This window comes from Astatotilapia calliptera, chromosome 22, assembly GCF_964374335.1.
Source record: "Astatotilapia calliptera chromosome 22, fAstCal68.1, whole genome shotgun sequence".
In the NCBI taxonomy this organism is placed as follows: Eukaryota; Metazoa; Chordata; class Actinopteri; order Cichliformes; family Cichlidae; genus Astatotilapia; species Astatotilapia calliptera.
Genome location: NC_137442.1, coordinates 14,495,352 through 14,509,439, shown reverse-complemented (window position 1 = coordinate 14,509,439; position 14,088 = coordinate 14,495,352). Strand labels below are relative to the sequence as shown.

The window sequence follows — 14,088 nt, the reverse complement described above, 5'->3', positions numbered from 1 at the left end:
CTAACTCTTGTTTTTAAAAGGTAAAGACATGTAGAGCTATTAAAATAATGCATAGCTGATAAATAATACCTGCAAATTAAATTGACAGACTGTCACATTTTTTATTTTCTGTTGTATTTCTGGACCAACAGTGTTTCAAAAGGGGAAAAAAAGCTAAGTCCTTTGAAAGTGAGCAGGAGGAGGCGTGTATGTGGCCGCTGGCATTGAATTGCCTCATACTGTGCCTTTGATTCGCTCTTGTTACCATGGTTAGCAAACTGTTCACTGACAATACAGTAGGTACACGTGTTGTCACAGGATAAACCACTGAAAGGACATTGCTTAAAGCAGTCCTGGAAGAGACCGGAGTACAGTTTTCAACCTGTGTCATGTCCTGTGTGTTACATGTGTTGTGGCCATTGCACTGCCGTGTTTAAAACCCCTTTAACGTTTCACAGATGTAGCACCAGCTGGATAAGGGGTGATAAACCAGGTGACGCAGAGGTGGTTCAGTTACTGTTAGGTTTTATTTCAACCTGAAGTCAAATGTGTGCATTCAGCTTAGCAGTAGCTACGAATGTGTGCAGAGGATTTACACCCTGAAGTAGCACAGTGTTGACTCACACTGTGCTGCTGGCTCTCTCATTGGCACATGACATGAGGAGCTGTGAGCTTCCTCTCTGGGGTACAGTGGAGTGATGTTTTTTTTTTAGGGATGTTGTGAATTCTTTTAGCTGTGTGTCTGACTGACCTGAAACCATAGAAATCCATTTAGGTATTTAAGTCTGACACACTGTTATTGTATTAGTCATACGTAAGCATCACATTAACTAAGCTAATTTTTCACTTGGTGACAATAAGTCAAACATTTGTGTGCAGTCATTATAGAGCTGGAGCTTTCAGTGTCTGAGAAACCAATGACTTTTATACAGCGTCAGTTAAGAGAAGCTAAACAGTTACTAGGATTTGTCAGCTGTGAACTTTGCAAGGCTGTTCAGTTATATACTGATGTACCACTTTACTAGGCATCCCTGAGAAATACACTCTGCAGCCACTTTATTAGTATCAGTTTCTGCTGTGATGTGCCAGGACCAGAATTTGGCATAAACAACATGAAAGCATGGATCCATGCTGCTTGGTGTGGTGGTGTTGCTGTAATAGTGTGGGGGATATTTCCTTGGCACAGTTTGCTCCTCTTAATACCAACTGAGCAATGTTTAAATGTGGCAGCCTTCCTGAGTATTGTTGGTCACCATGTCCATCTCTTTATGGTCAAAGTGAATCTTCCATGTCACAAATCTCAAATCCTTACTGTACTCAATTGGTATCAACAGTCACTAGATATGAATCTGTTCAAGCACCTTTTGAATGTTTGAAATTCTGCAAAAACGGTGTGATGAAATTATGTCAATGTGGACTAAAATCTCTGAGAAAAGTTTCGAACACCTTGTTTAATCTGTGTGTAAAGAGTTAAAGCAGTTCCGAAGGTAAAAGCGGACCCAATCCAGGACTTTAAACCAGCTTTGACTTTTTCACTTTTGGTGGAAGTTGTCAAAAAGGTGGTAATTAAGCTTTATTATGCTGTGTTTATCATTGATAAATCATACAAAGCTACTTTACTAAAGTAGTCCAAGAACAAAGAATAGCTTTAAAAATGCCGCCTTGAAAACAAAAAACTGAACCTGACATTATCCACTATTTACTATCAGATATATATTAAAACAAACGTGCCTGTGTAAATGTTTTCTGACAGCAGATGGTGATACACCTACGTAATTTCTGCTTTCCCAGATGGTATTAGAGCGACACAGGCTTCACTACTCCATATGCTCAGCCATTGCTCTGCTCTACTCAGCCAAATAGGGCAGCTTGCTATGAGCTCAGTGAAAGGCCGGTGGTTCCCTGGACTCATGAGTGATGGTGCTCATGTACAGCAGACCTGCCAGCAGAAATCACCTTGTTTCTCTGAAGTAGGATAGCTTCCATACTGTATGAGTGGCATTCATTCATATTTCATTCTGTGTCCTCTGGTATTTAAAGCTTGTGGGTATGCTTGGACAAGATGTGGGTCATGCGTGGAGGTGCAGAGGCAGAGATCATGAGCCCTTTGAGCTTTTAAGCTATTTATTGTAGGTGGGGAACATGAAGACAACACCCACTCTCGGCTCTGTGTCAGCCTCTGACCTTTTGTGCAGTATCACCAAATGAGCAGTCACAAAGTGCCCACTTACATGCCAACTTTAAGCTGCTGCTACAGGAGTGGGGTGCATAAAACCGCTGATGCAGGTCTAAGGCTGAGCGGTCGACTGTACTGTACTCTAAAGTGTGCTTCACCATTCGTGCACATGCGCTTGCGTGCAGGATTACAGAGAGACTAATGGACGAACACCCTCAGTACATTTTACATTTTATGTCCCTTTGTTATATTATGTTATTAACTTTGTTTGCTTTTAATCCTACATCTACACACATGGCTTCTGTGAAAGGAGCATTTCTTTTTATAAGAATTATTACTATTTATCTGTTTAACCTTTCATCTTTTTTACTACTTTTTAATACATCCATCCATCTGTTCTCTTCTGCTTATCATTATCTGGGTTGTGGGGAAGCTGGAGACTATCCTACTATAGGTCGAGAGGCGGGGTACACCCTGGATAGGTCGCCAAGCTGTCGCAGGGCTAACACAGATAGACAGGCACCCATTTCTACTCACATTCAAACCTATTGGCAATTTAGAAATCACCAGACCCCACTAACTGCATGCCTTTGAACTGTGGGAGCAGCACGGTGGCACAGTGGTTAGCACTCACAGCAAGAAAGTCTTGAGTTCAATTCCACCATCAGGCCAGAGTCTTTCTGTGTGGAGTTGCATGTTCTCTCCATGTTTGCATGGAAAAATGCTTTTAGATCAACTTTTCATAACTATGTAACAGTTGTTGCAATTTTGCTATGAAGTACAAACATCAACCGGATTTGTAGTCAGGATCTGCATCTGTTTAATCAGCATCTGTGGCAAAAAAAATAGTCCTTAGTGTCACTTTATGTGGATTTAGATTTGTGATCCACATTTGCAAATATTGACCTAACTGACCCTCTCCTAAAAGTCCTAAAAGTAAAACAAAAGACCCCCAAAGAATAAATGCCAACATAATTTGAGAAATATTCGAGAAATATCATGACTGCAGGTGTCATTTTGATGATATTGATCACTGTCTCTCACCCGTGACCTGTGATATTTCAATGCAACTAACGGAATTTTTATTTAAATTCTCTTGTTTTGTCTTTCCTTTACTCACTAAAACTTCAAAGATATCAAAGTTTCTTTTCCCTCTAAATATTTTAAACATCTACTATTTTCCCAAAGTCTATGAGTAATTCTCATGATTTCAATAATGACCAAAATAATTACATAAGTCACAGAGTAGCCCTGCTTTGTAAGGCTGATGTAGAATCTAGGTCATTTTTAACATTTCATTATTTTCTTCATTGTAACCTGTCAACATGTGTTGATTACTCAAAGTGAAGCCCTGCTTTTTTCTTTTTCTTTTTTTTTTTTTAATCCAAGTCACTTTGACCATCTGGAAGAGCACGTTGCTCACAGCTGTGACATCTGTTGTAAGGTGCAGGGGCATTTCTCAGGTGAGCAGGCTGTCTGTACGTCAGCAGTGGTGTACTGCTGCTGGTGTACCCCCTGCTTTGCTCACTCTGCAACTTTTTTGCCGTCACCTGCATAATAAATTTCAGCAGTATCAACTGTTCAGGCTGTTTAATTAGGATCATATTTACATGATCAAGCAGAATATATTTTTATTTGTAAGTGAGAAATAAAGATTGTGTACGAACATTAAGTGTTGTTGTAGTGCAAGCATGTTTTTGTTTTGTTTTTTGTTGTCCCAAAAATATCTGCTTGGATTATTTAATTAGTAGGTTTGTTACAGAAATTGTTCACAAAGTATTTTACAGTTTAAAAAATTTCATAGCAGATGTGATTCTGAAATGTGGGAATTAATTGATTTATGTATTTTATTGACATTTTTTTAAGTCATTACAAAATGTTTTGTTTAAATAAGACACATTAAAGAAGTTTGTAGTTTATGGCTCTTGTTTCTCTGTGGAGTGATAGGATAGTGACCAGGAGAGGCCGATCAGCACGATGCTTAGAAAGATTAGAGGATAGGAACATTTAGCACACATGTTTCATCTTATTAAACAGATCAATGTGGCGATAGGCGTTTGCACTCATATTGATTTAGAAATGGATTTAAAGTCACTTTTCAGGAACCCAGAGGCCGTGAGTTTGTTTCAGATAAATAAATGGAAATAGTTGTGAAGACAGCGTAACATGTTGCTGGTTGTTCACAGTGATCATTGACATAGTTTAAAAATCCCTTCAGTCGGGATTAGCACCTGGCACAGCAAGAGGCATGTGCCGAGTCATATGGAGACGGGGAGGGAGGATTCACTCAGAGAAACAAGATCGCGCGTTTGGGGCAAACAAATGTTTCGCTTGAGTTTCACTAAACTGTGTCGGCTCAGAGTAGGTTCATACATCATTTAAATTTTCAGAAGCATTGAGTTAGAGGTGCTAATAGCTACGGTGAGGCAGGTGGTTTACGATGTAATGTTTGAACATGTGGGTCAGATAAACAAAGATCTGACTGGAAGCTACAACTTTTAAACCTGAATTACACCAACACTTAAATAGCTGTTTTGTTTGATAATTCTTTTTCATTTTCAAGGACCAGCTTGAAGCAGAAGTTTTTATGTTTAACACTAAACGTTTTCCTTTTTCTATGCCCCCAGTTGGCTGAGTACCGCCAGAGAAAAGCTCACGCCGACTCCCAGAAGAAACAGAAAAAGAAGAAGAAAAAGAAGCCAGGCGAGGATTCGGAGGGGCATTCACAGGGAAGGGTGGAGGTTGAACTGAATCAGTCTGTGGGAGGAGAGGAGGTCACAGGTGGAGGACAAGATGGATCACAAGAAAGAAACAGAGACCCACACACCACGGAGTTTACCTTCACCAAGACGCTCAGGAGTGGAGAGACTGTCAGGCATGACCAGACGTACAACATAGAGGTAGATACTAGTTTTATTGCCATTTCTCAACTGTCACGCAAATATGCTCATAAGATCTCAGTGAGGACTCTGATTATTTTTAAGTTGCCACATCCTGAGTACAATTCTAATGTTACCTATTAATTTCCTTTCAGATATCAAACTTGTGATTTAGCTCTGATTTAGTGGAATGAATAGATAATGTTGCCCTGAACTGTGTCTCCAGCAACACTTATAATCAGAGTTTCTAAACAGTCTCTAAATTAAGCCTTTCAGGGGAATATTCAATTTTTTTGGCACAATCTATTAGCGGTTCGTCTATAGTCTTTTTTTCTTTTTTAACACGTTATTATTCCTCAGAAAGCACACTCCTTGTGCGCCTCCTGCACTCAGACACTCCTGAAATTTTTAAAGACCATTTAATGGCTTTAATTTTTTATTCATAACAAGCACTTATAAGAGCTCACAGAAAAGGCAGTGTAATGATGAAAGCTCTGTGTGGGGAGGGGGCGGGGAGATGGTCGTTGCTCCCTTGAGCCTAATGAGCCCTCCTTAGCTGTCATGACAACCAGAGCACAGGGCGCTGATTTCGTAATTTCAGGATTAAAAAAAAAAGTTAATAAATGCAGTTACAAAAAAATTTTTTTGGGCAGAACTGATTCTGATTCTTTAGTTCTTACAAAGCATCTAATTATGGAGACGTTCAACAAAGACCATGACCAAGTATATACCTCTAACTTAAAGGATCCACCATGCTTAGGTGGTCTATCTGCCCAAAAGTTCATATTGAGCTGCTTCAAGTTTTGACTTTATTCTTGTCCGACCAGTTTGCCTGGCTGTTTGAAGCCCCAGCCATTTGACTGGCTTGCTGTGCTGACAGCTCTGTTGTGACTCCAACTCAGAGCTAAAGGCCCAGCTTGAAAATCTTTGCATTGTCCTTAATATGTAACATATTCTGACCTGATTTGGATTTGAAACATTTCTAAACATTTTAAAAATCATATATTAAATTAATATAAGAACACTGTAGTCATAAAAGAATGGACATAGTCAGCAGGAATACTCATGTAGATGATGGTCATGATGGTCATTTGGTGTTGAGATACAAGATAAGATCCCTCACACCATTATACCACCTGAACTGGATCCATGCTTTCTTGTTGTTTACGTGAAATTCTGACCCTACAATCTAAATTTCGCAGCAATTTTAGCCTCAGTTTCCTGTTCTCAGCTGATGGGAGTGATGCCCAGTGTGGTTTTTCTGAAATTCTCAGACGAGCCTGTCTGGCGCCAACAACTGTGCCACATTTAAATCAGTTTTCTGGCGATTAACTGCGTGTGTACGTCAATATCAATATATTTACTAAAAACTGGAAGTAGATGATAAATTGCTTCCATTATTTTATTTTTTAATGAAATATACACAGTATGAGCATGACTACAGTTCGTCTTCAGTGTTAGTGCTGTTTTAAAGCTGTTTTTGACGGTGTCTGACATTCTTACGATATCGTAGTTACTTAGGTTACTGACAGATAATTTCATCAAGCATGCCATGCTTTCTAAATAGTTAATTTCATATTCAAATAAATAAAATATTTTTGCACACTTCCAAGCCTGATTTTCTTTGGGTGTAAACCTTACAAGCTTACATAACCTTTCATTCTGCACTGAATTCCTATATTTTATTAAAATCGAGTCTCAACACTCCTGAAAAATAAATATTCATCCACCGTTCGGTAGAAACTCAATCTAAAGCAGTTTTTTAAAATATGTGGACCTGAGGGTTCTTAAACGTTTTTTTTTTTCTTTTTCATTCGAGCCCTCTCAGTTTCTTTTAACAGCCACTCTTTCCCTGAACCCTCTGCACATTTCATGCAGCACATGCCCACAAAATACAGGGTTGCCATGGAAACAGACAATTGCCTTTTAAACAGATTGAGATGTGACGGTCTGTGCGACCAGTTCCTGTGGCCTTGCAGCACTTTTCAGCAGACCTTAAGGTTGGCTGAATGCCTCCGTGTTTCATCCACATTTCTTTACCTTGGAGCAACAAATATCTGTCTCCATTACAAAAGACCCAGATAAACTAATTAACTCCTGCCTGGACGGGGGCTGCTACACATCAACAACAAATGAAACATGAATTTTAAGACACTGAATGATACTGAGGGGATTGTGGGATTTTTATTTTTTATTTTTGATGATAAATTATTGAGTCGCTTAAAGTAAAATGGTTTGGTTGTTTGTTTTTTCTTTTTCTTTTTTTAAATTCTGTCTCACATTTTTTTTCCCTTATCCCAGACTAACTGCTCATGGGGCTTGTGGTGGAAAGGAAGGGTTGCCTGGAAACACAACAGCATCAGTGTTTTCCGCTGTCAAGCATCTCAAAGAGTTTTAAACCCAAATATGAGTGGGTTGACTAATTGGTGCCTCTTAGACCTTTGCATAATACTCTTTGCATCAGTGGAAACTGTCATGCAGCAAAAGAACTGTGATATTAATCATGTCTGTGTGTGGAATTTCAATCGATTTGAATGCGAGGGGGTAGTTTAATGAGTCCACACACAAAAAACTAAAAAACTGATTTAAATGAGGTTGATCTTTCCTTCAGTGTTGTCCGCTTGTGCACCTTGACACCACTTCCAGGACTCTGTGCCTTGTTCTGACCTCTTTCTTGCACATGGACCATTTCAACAAAGTAAATTGCACAAACCTCTAATTAAGTGACAAACTAACCTGAAGTGATAATAGCTGCGCTTGGTTCTGTAGGCAAATACGCAGTGTCCAAGAGGATGGTGACTTAGGGCTGGAACATAAACATTGGCTTGTTGTTTTTCCTGCACTTCAATTTTCTATTCAGTTTCATTTTTATGGCATCAGTTCAGAAAGCGCTTTATCCTAGAAGGCACAAATATTCTATGCTATTAGAGAAAAGTCCCCTATGAGCAGCACTTGGCAATAATGAGAAAGGGAGATCCATTTCAACAGGAAGAGACGTGCAGCAGAATCAGGCTTGGGGAGGGGCAGGGCCATCTGCTGCAACAGGTTTGGGGCTGAGGGGAAAGATGAGACAGAAAAGAAGAAGCATAGAGTTATTGTGAACGGGCCCCCCAGGGTCAGTGAAGGCTTCCGTTGTAATATCCTGAGGCTTCTGAGGGAAAACATTTAATGCCAGATGTTAAAAATGCCAAACAGCAGGTTGCCAGTGTGTCCCTACTCACACTGAATTGAAATTGCAGGCATTTTTGGGTAAAACAATGCAATCTTCAATTTCCAGATTTGGGTCCATGAGACTTGGTTCTCTTTCCCAATAAGAAATTCAGTTTGCAAGTTTGAAATGACACAGTGGAGGCGATCCCTCACGCATTACAGGTGTGCACAAGTATTCAGAACAGGACTTCACCAACGATCTTACACTACTAATACATTACTTTGGCATTAATTCACAGCATGGCCTTAGATGCACAGTAACAAAATTACTTGTTAACAATAAAAACTTTAAGCTATTGCACAGATCCCTTTCCTGATTTTTTTTTCTTCGTTTTTTCCTTTTAGTGTTTAAAAGTATTATACAGAAAAATGTTAGAGCTGCAGTGATTCCGCTGTAGAAGCATGTATGGGTAGAAACGAGGTTAGATTGAAACAAGCCTGACTGCTCATCACTGCTTTGAAAATCAAGCTCCGGTTACTCAGTTGGGTCTGACATACTCTCAGCTTTAATCTCACTCTGGCTGAGGAGGCTTGTGTTAGCATGTCGTTCCCACAGATGCCTGCAGAGAGTCGATGGTAGGAGCTGCTGTTCCTGTGTTGGCTTTAACTTCCTCTTTACTGTCACGTTCTAATCTTTTCATAAAATAAAAATGAAAGTAATTTTCATGTCTCTGAAAAGTTGTAGACCACTCTGTTCCTCACAAAATGAAGAGTGCACGTTACCCTAAACACAGCTGAGGTGTTGTTCAAGTTCTTCTTCTGCTCTGCCCTAGTACAGTTTGAATTTATGACCCAGGAATGAACCCACGAAGAGATTTTAATAATGGTGCTCATTAGAGGTGGGAATCACCATATATCCCACGATACGATATTATCACGATACTTAACGCGCGATACGATATTATTGCAATTTTTAAAAATATTTTGCGATATTCAGATTCTGTACATAAAGGTAAACTTTATCAATATTCATTTTATCTAAGATCAAAGTCTCACACTCAGTCTTTCTCTCATTTCAGTCAGTTTTATTGTTGACAAACTGAACGGTTTGTATTACATACTAGTCCAACTTAACTGAATGCAACCATCTGGTACAATTATAGCTATTCTGAACTATGCAATTTATGATAACTATGCAGCCCATTCAGCAACTGAAGAATTTGAAAGTAAATTAAAACAAAATATAATTTTACATTAAATAAAAAAGTTTTAAACTTAATTAAAATAAAACATGTCTTAAATTAAAAGAAGTAAACTGTCATGTTTATTGCTGCCAAAAAACAAGTTAAACACATTTGGACAGTGAAGGAATGTCAGGATTCTTGCTCAGAAAAAGGATCAACATGCTCTGAAGTCAGAGTTCCAGTCCACAAAAACTTTTTTTGTAACAAAATATCGATTTCTGCTGTCCCTGTATCGATACATTATTAGCAAACAGAATATCACGATACTACACAGTATCGATTTTTTCCCCCACCCCTAGTGCTCATTAAACTGCAGGAGTGAGAAAAGAGCTCTAACACAAGTACCCCAGCCCCATGCTTGAATGCAGAGTGCATACAGAAATAGGAGATATGGCAGACACTCATTCTAATGCTGAACATTTTGGAATTCTAAACAAAGTAATAAAGTTTCAGGAATTGCAGTAACTAATGTAACTGTTTTTCATGTCAGGACAACATTTGCAAGAATTAAAATGATTTAAAAAAAGTGAAGTGAATGGTTGTGATTGAAATCGTTTGTTTTATGTGGCTAATGTGTTGGTTTTATTCATTTTTTGTGTTGCAGCCAGAGAGTGAAGTTTCCACCACTGCAGAGGATTATTCCTCAGAGGTGAGACTTCTTGTAATATAAATCCTCACTTTTTCACAGAAATGTCACACCTGTAGCATGTATGTAGGATCACTTGTGTTTTAATTAACTCCCTTAGCTACAGTTCCACATTTTGTCATTTTATTTGATCATTTTCTTGGAGTCTCTTGGATATTATTTGGGTTTCCAGTGAAAATGGAAACTGTAAATCATAAGACAGAGTGCGATGTTCTCTTTGTTCCTCTTAGCCACTTAATAGTTCAGGAAATATTCTTTGTGGATAAATCGCTTCTCCTCTCATACTGTGTCCTTGCCAGCTGCTGCACACTTTCTTGGACAATAACTGAAATCTGTATTTTTTTTGTTTTGGTTTTTGTTGCTTAATAACACTACATTTTAAATCATTAACAGCCTCTGTTGACTGAGTCTGTAAGATGATTTTATGTTTGACTAGATGGAGAAAAAAAGCAAATTAGGGTATAATTCAAATGTGACTTTAGTTAATGCTTTTAAATAAATGCTTTAGGCTATTTTGGAGAGATTAAACTCTAAAATTATGAGCTCCTCTGTTGCATTTCCCCGATCTTAATGTTTGACGGATAGCCTTGTGAATTAACAGGTAAATGGATGCCTTGATGAGATCACAGAGCACCAAATGATGTCTTCAAAGGATTTTATCTGGGTACAGTAATCTGATCGAGCAGTTCTTTCAGCTCTGCTTTGGCCTTGCTAACACTCGCTGCTGGACCTGACTCTGTTTGCTAAATATTTTAATCTCCTGTAATATTTCCTATAACCCACTAACCACACTTGTTATGTGCCGTACCTGTATGTATGTGAAGTATTTGAAAAGGGAGATGTGGAAAAGAAAAAGAAATCATTACTGTTATAAATGACAAATTTGAAAGCCCAAAAGATTCACATGTTTCCGACTGAACAGAGGTTTGTGACATAGCTTAGGCGTGAATTCTTTGAAGTTGAGATACGGTGGAAGATTAGAGCACAGAAGGTGTTACACAAAGCGCCGTTTTCTTTTAAGTCACCGAGGTGATGTTCGAACTGAGACAGAAACTGGAGAGCTGCTGATCAATACAGCTGAGACAGTGAAACAGCAAAACCAGAAATGTGGTTTCAAGTGCAAAAAGACTTACAGGAGAATACTGAGGATAAACGAAAGACCAAATCAAAGACAAACTATGGGATTAAATGTTGACAGAAGTCTTTTTTTCTTCTTTGCTACAACCCTTTTACATAAAACAGAATCATTAAAGAAAAATCTAATCTTCTTCCCGAATAGAAAACCTTCAACTAAACTTAATAAGAGTATCTTTTGTGTATTCACTGATGAAAGAAAAGATTGGAAAACTTTTTCTTTCAGCAAAAAAAAAAGTTTAATTACAGTGACGTGATCTGTCCCTCTTGTGATTGTTAATAAATCTGAAGAGTTTGACGACTGAGGTTTGTTATCCAGCCTTTTGAAATATGGCAGACAAAGAAATTGAAGGAGGGGAGGAAAAAAATCAGATTTAGATCAAAGCATTTAGCTATCACAGTTATTGTGGGATGAACCTTCTCCATACCAGAAGATTGCATTTGGGAGTGGGAAAGAGGAAGACCACAGATTCATGGATGTAGTGAAGAACGTGTTGAGGGTCCGTGTGATAGAGGGGGATAGTAGGGATGGGGTGAGATGGAGACAGATGATCTGGTTACATGCAAGCCCTTTTCTGCTGTTCATCGATGAAAATAATAATAATCGATAATGGTTACATTGAAGCCTTTTTTAATTACTATTTTTTTGCCTTTATTAGTACAGTGAAGTGGAGAGACGGAGTGGGAGGGGGCACACAGCAGAAGGTTGCAGGTCAAAGTTGAACCCAAGCTGCTAAGTTTAGCACAGAGTAAGATGCTCACCTGCTCAACCTGTGAGCTAAACCGGCGCTCAGTTCTCATTCTTTTAACACAGAAAGTAGATCAGTAATTGGTCAGTAAGGGAGCTGATGGAAAAATGAACCTTATAGGCAGAATCGTAAAAACATGGGTCTCAGCAGAAACTTATAAATATTCATACCCGCCTCATTAAAGGCCTCATTAACTCCTAATCTAATTCGAATTCTGAGCCTTTCTACGATTCAGTAAAACGTATCATTTACAGTAAGTTTCAAGGCTGTGTCGTTTTGAATAACAATGCTTTGAAACCTCAATAGGTAATAAATATGCATTATATTTTGTGCATTTGCTTTCATGTTGCTTATCTCATCTAACTTGAAAGCTGTTGCTATTTGGTGGCGACTAACTGCTAAGCTTGTTCTAAAACCTTATCGTCTATTCCTGTGAATGCCATATTGGTTCTTCATGGTATTTTCCTGCTCAGGAGGAGGAGGAGTCCCTGCAACAGGTGACAAAAGGTGGTACGAGGCAGGATTTGGAGGATGCGCTAGAGGCCAAGACGCGGGCAGTGGAGGAGCTGAGTCGAGAGCTTGACGAAATCAGGTCTGCGTTTGGTGCAGAAGGCATGCAGCAGGTAAGGATTTTTAGCACAACGCTGTTCTTCTGCTGCTTCTTCTCCTCCCTGCTTCCTTTAGGGGTCGCCACAGTGGATGGTCTGCCTCCATCTCACCTGATCCCCAGCATCCTTTTCTGTCACACCAACCCTCTGCATGCCCTCCTTCACTACATCCATGAATCTCCACTGTCGTCTTCCTCTTTCCCTCATTACACAGGGTTTAGGTGTTCTCTTTCTCTTCCACTGTCCATTAGCCGGTGTATTGAGAGAATGCGTAGAAAGGAGATGATGCTTTTTAGTAAGTTAAACTAAAAACTAATCAAAATGATTCTTAGGCTTGTTTGTTATTATGTAAGAAGATTAGATTCACTTGTTTGAAAGTCTTGACATTGTCTCCTGTAATTTATTGATTATCCCAGGATGGCAGACATATGTGCACATAGTGTGTGCTACTACTCGATTTCATCAGCATCCATCTGTATCCCTGAGTGATCGTTTAGTCTTCCAAGGCTTTAGGCCATAACAAAGTACAGTGGCTCCACCAATTAAACTCAGAAGCCATTTTTGAGGTCCATACTCAAATCCCAAGTGATCAGAAGGGAAACTTTTGTAATAATGGAAATTTCATAAGGTGCACAAAGTGATGAAATTGGGGAGGAATTTCTTTTCTTTTTTTAATTTAAGCCCTTTTGAAATTTTTCCATTTATTTTTAATTGATAGAGTCAGAACGTTATAATCACACCTGACATTTAAACAGTTTCACAATGAGTTTAAAGTTATCAAGATGGGGAATATTTTTATTCCTGACCTTTACCTCCTTGGCAGTGCTATAGTTCAACCTGTATGTGCACGTTTCCTTTTATTGCTTCAAACACCAGCTCATTCATCTCTTTTTTTCAGTCATATATATATGAGTATTAACTGGTTAAGCTGTGTAAATTGACGATTTCACTTAATTCCATTTTAAATTTATAGCTGCAGGAGTTTGAAGCAGCACTGAAGCAGCGAGATGGCATCATCACCCAGCTCACATCCAACCTGCAGCAGGCCCGTAAAGAGAAAGACGAGATCATGAAAGAGTTTTTGGAGCTGACCGAGCAAAGCCAAAAACTACAAATTCAGTTCCAGCAGGTAAAAATACTTTCATATTTATCAACCGAACTGTTTATCTGTTCTGTACTTCTTACGCTTTTAATATGATACTTTTGTTTGTAATTTAAAGTCTAATAAGCAATACATATTTGTGATAAGGTGGTCTTATAACCTTTAAAAACCTGTGTTTTTCCCCTTTATTTTTTGTACCGACTTATCTGACTGGTCATCACAGCTGCAGGCAGGTGAATCACTGAGGAATACGAGCCACAGCAGCACCGCGGCTGATCTTCTACAGGCCCGGCAGCAGCTTGTTCAGCACCAACAGCAGCTGGACGAGATGAATGTTGAGGTCAGAAAACTCCAGGAAGAGATCAGTGAGATGGAGTCGGTAAGAAGTTGCCTTGTCTGTTACGCTACATGTTAATATTTT

General features: G+C 38.9%; 1 protein-coding gene across 7 annotated transcripts in view; it reads left to right on the top strand.

Annotated features, from left to right (window-relative positions):
* akap9 (A kinase (PRKA) anchor protein 9) overlaps positions 1 to 14,088 on the top strand; it is a 67,047-nt gene that overhangs the window by 4,973 nt on the left and 47,986 nt on the right. For 4 of the 7 annotated variants that reach the window (XM_080296122.1, XM_026157288.2, XM_026157291.2 and 1 more), the window contains exons 1-7: positions 4,387 to 4,516; positions 4,783 to 5,055; positions 10,033 to 10,077; positions 10,676 to 10,738; positions 12,431 to 12,580; positions 13,539 to 13,694; positions 13,891 to 14,046. In XM_080296122.1, coding sequence (XP_080152248.1) covers positions 4,418 to 4,516; positions 4,783 to 5,055; positions 10,033 to 10,077; positions 10,676 to 10,738; positions 12,431 to 12,580; positions 13,539 to 13,694; positions 13,891 to 14,046 — 942 coding nt within the window. In that variant the 5' untranslated portion in view covers positions 4,387 to 4,417. Of the gene's footprint in view, positions 1 to 4,386; positions 4,517 to 4,782; positions 5,056 to 10,032; positions 10,078 to 10,675; positions 10,739 to 12,430; positions 12,581 to 13,538; positions 13,695 to 13,890; positions 14,047 to 14,088 lie in introns of those variants that run through there. The other 3 variants (XM_026157289.2, XM_026157290.2, XM_080296123.1) reach the window with 3 other exon arrangements.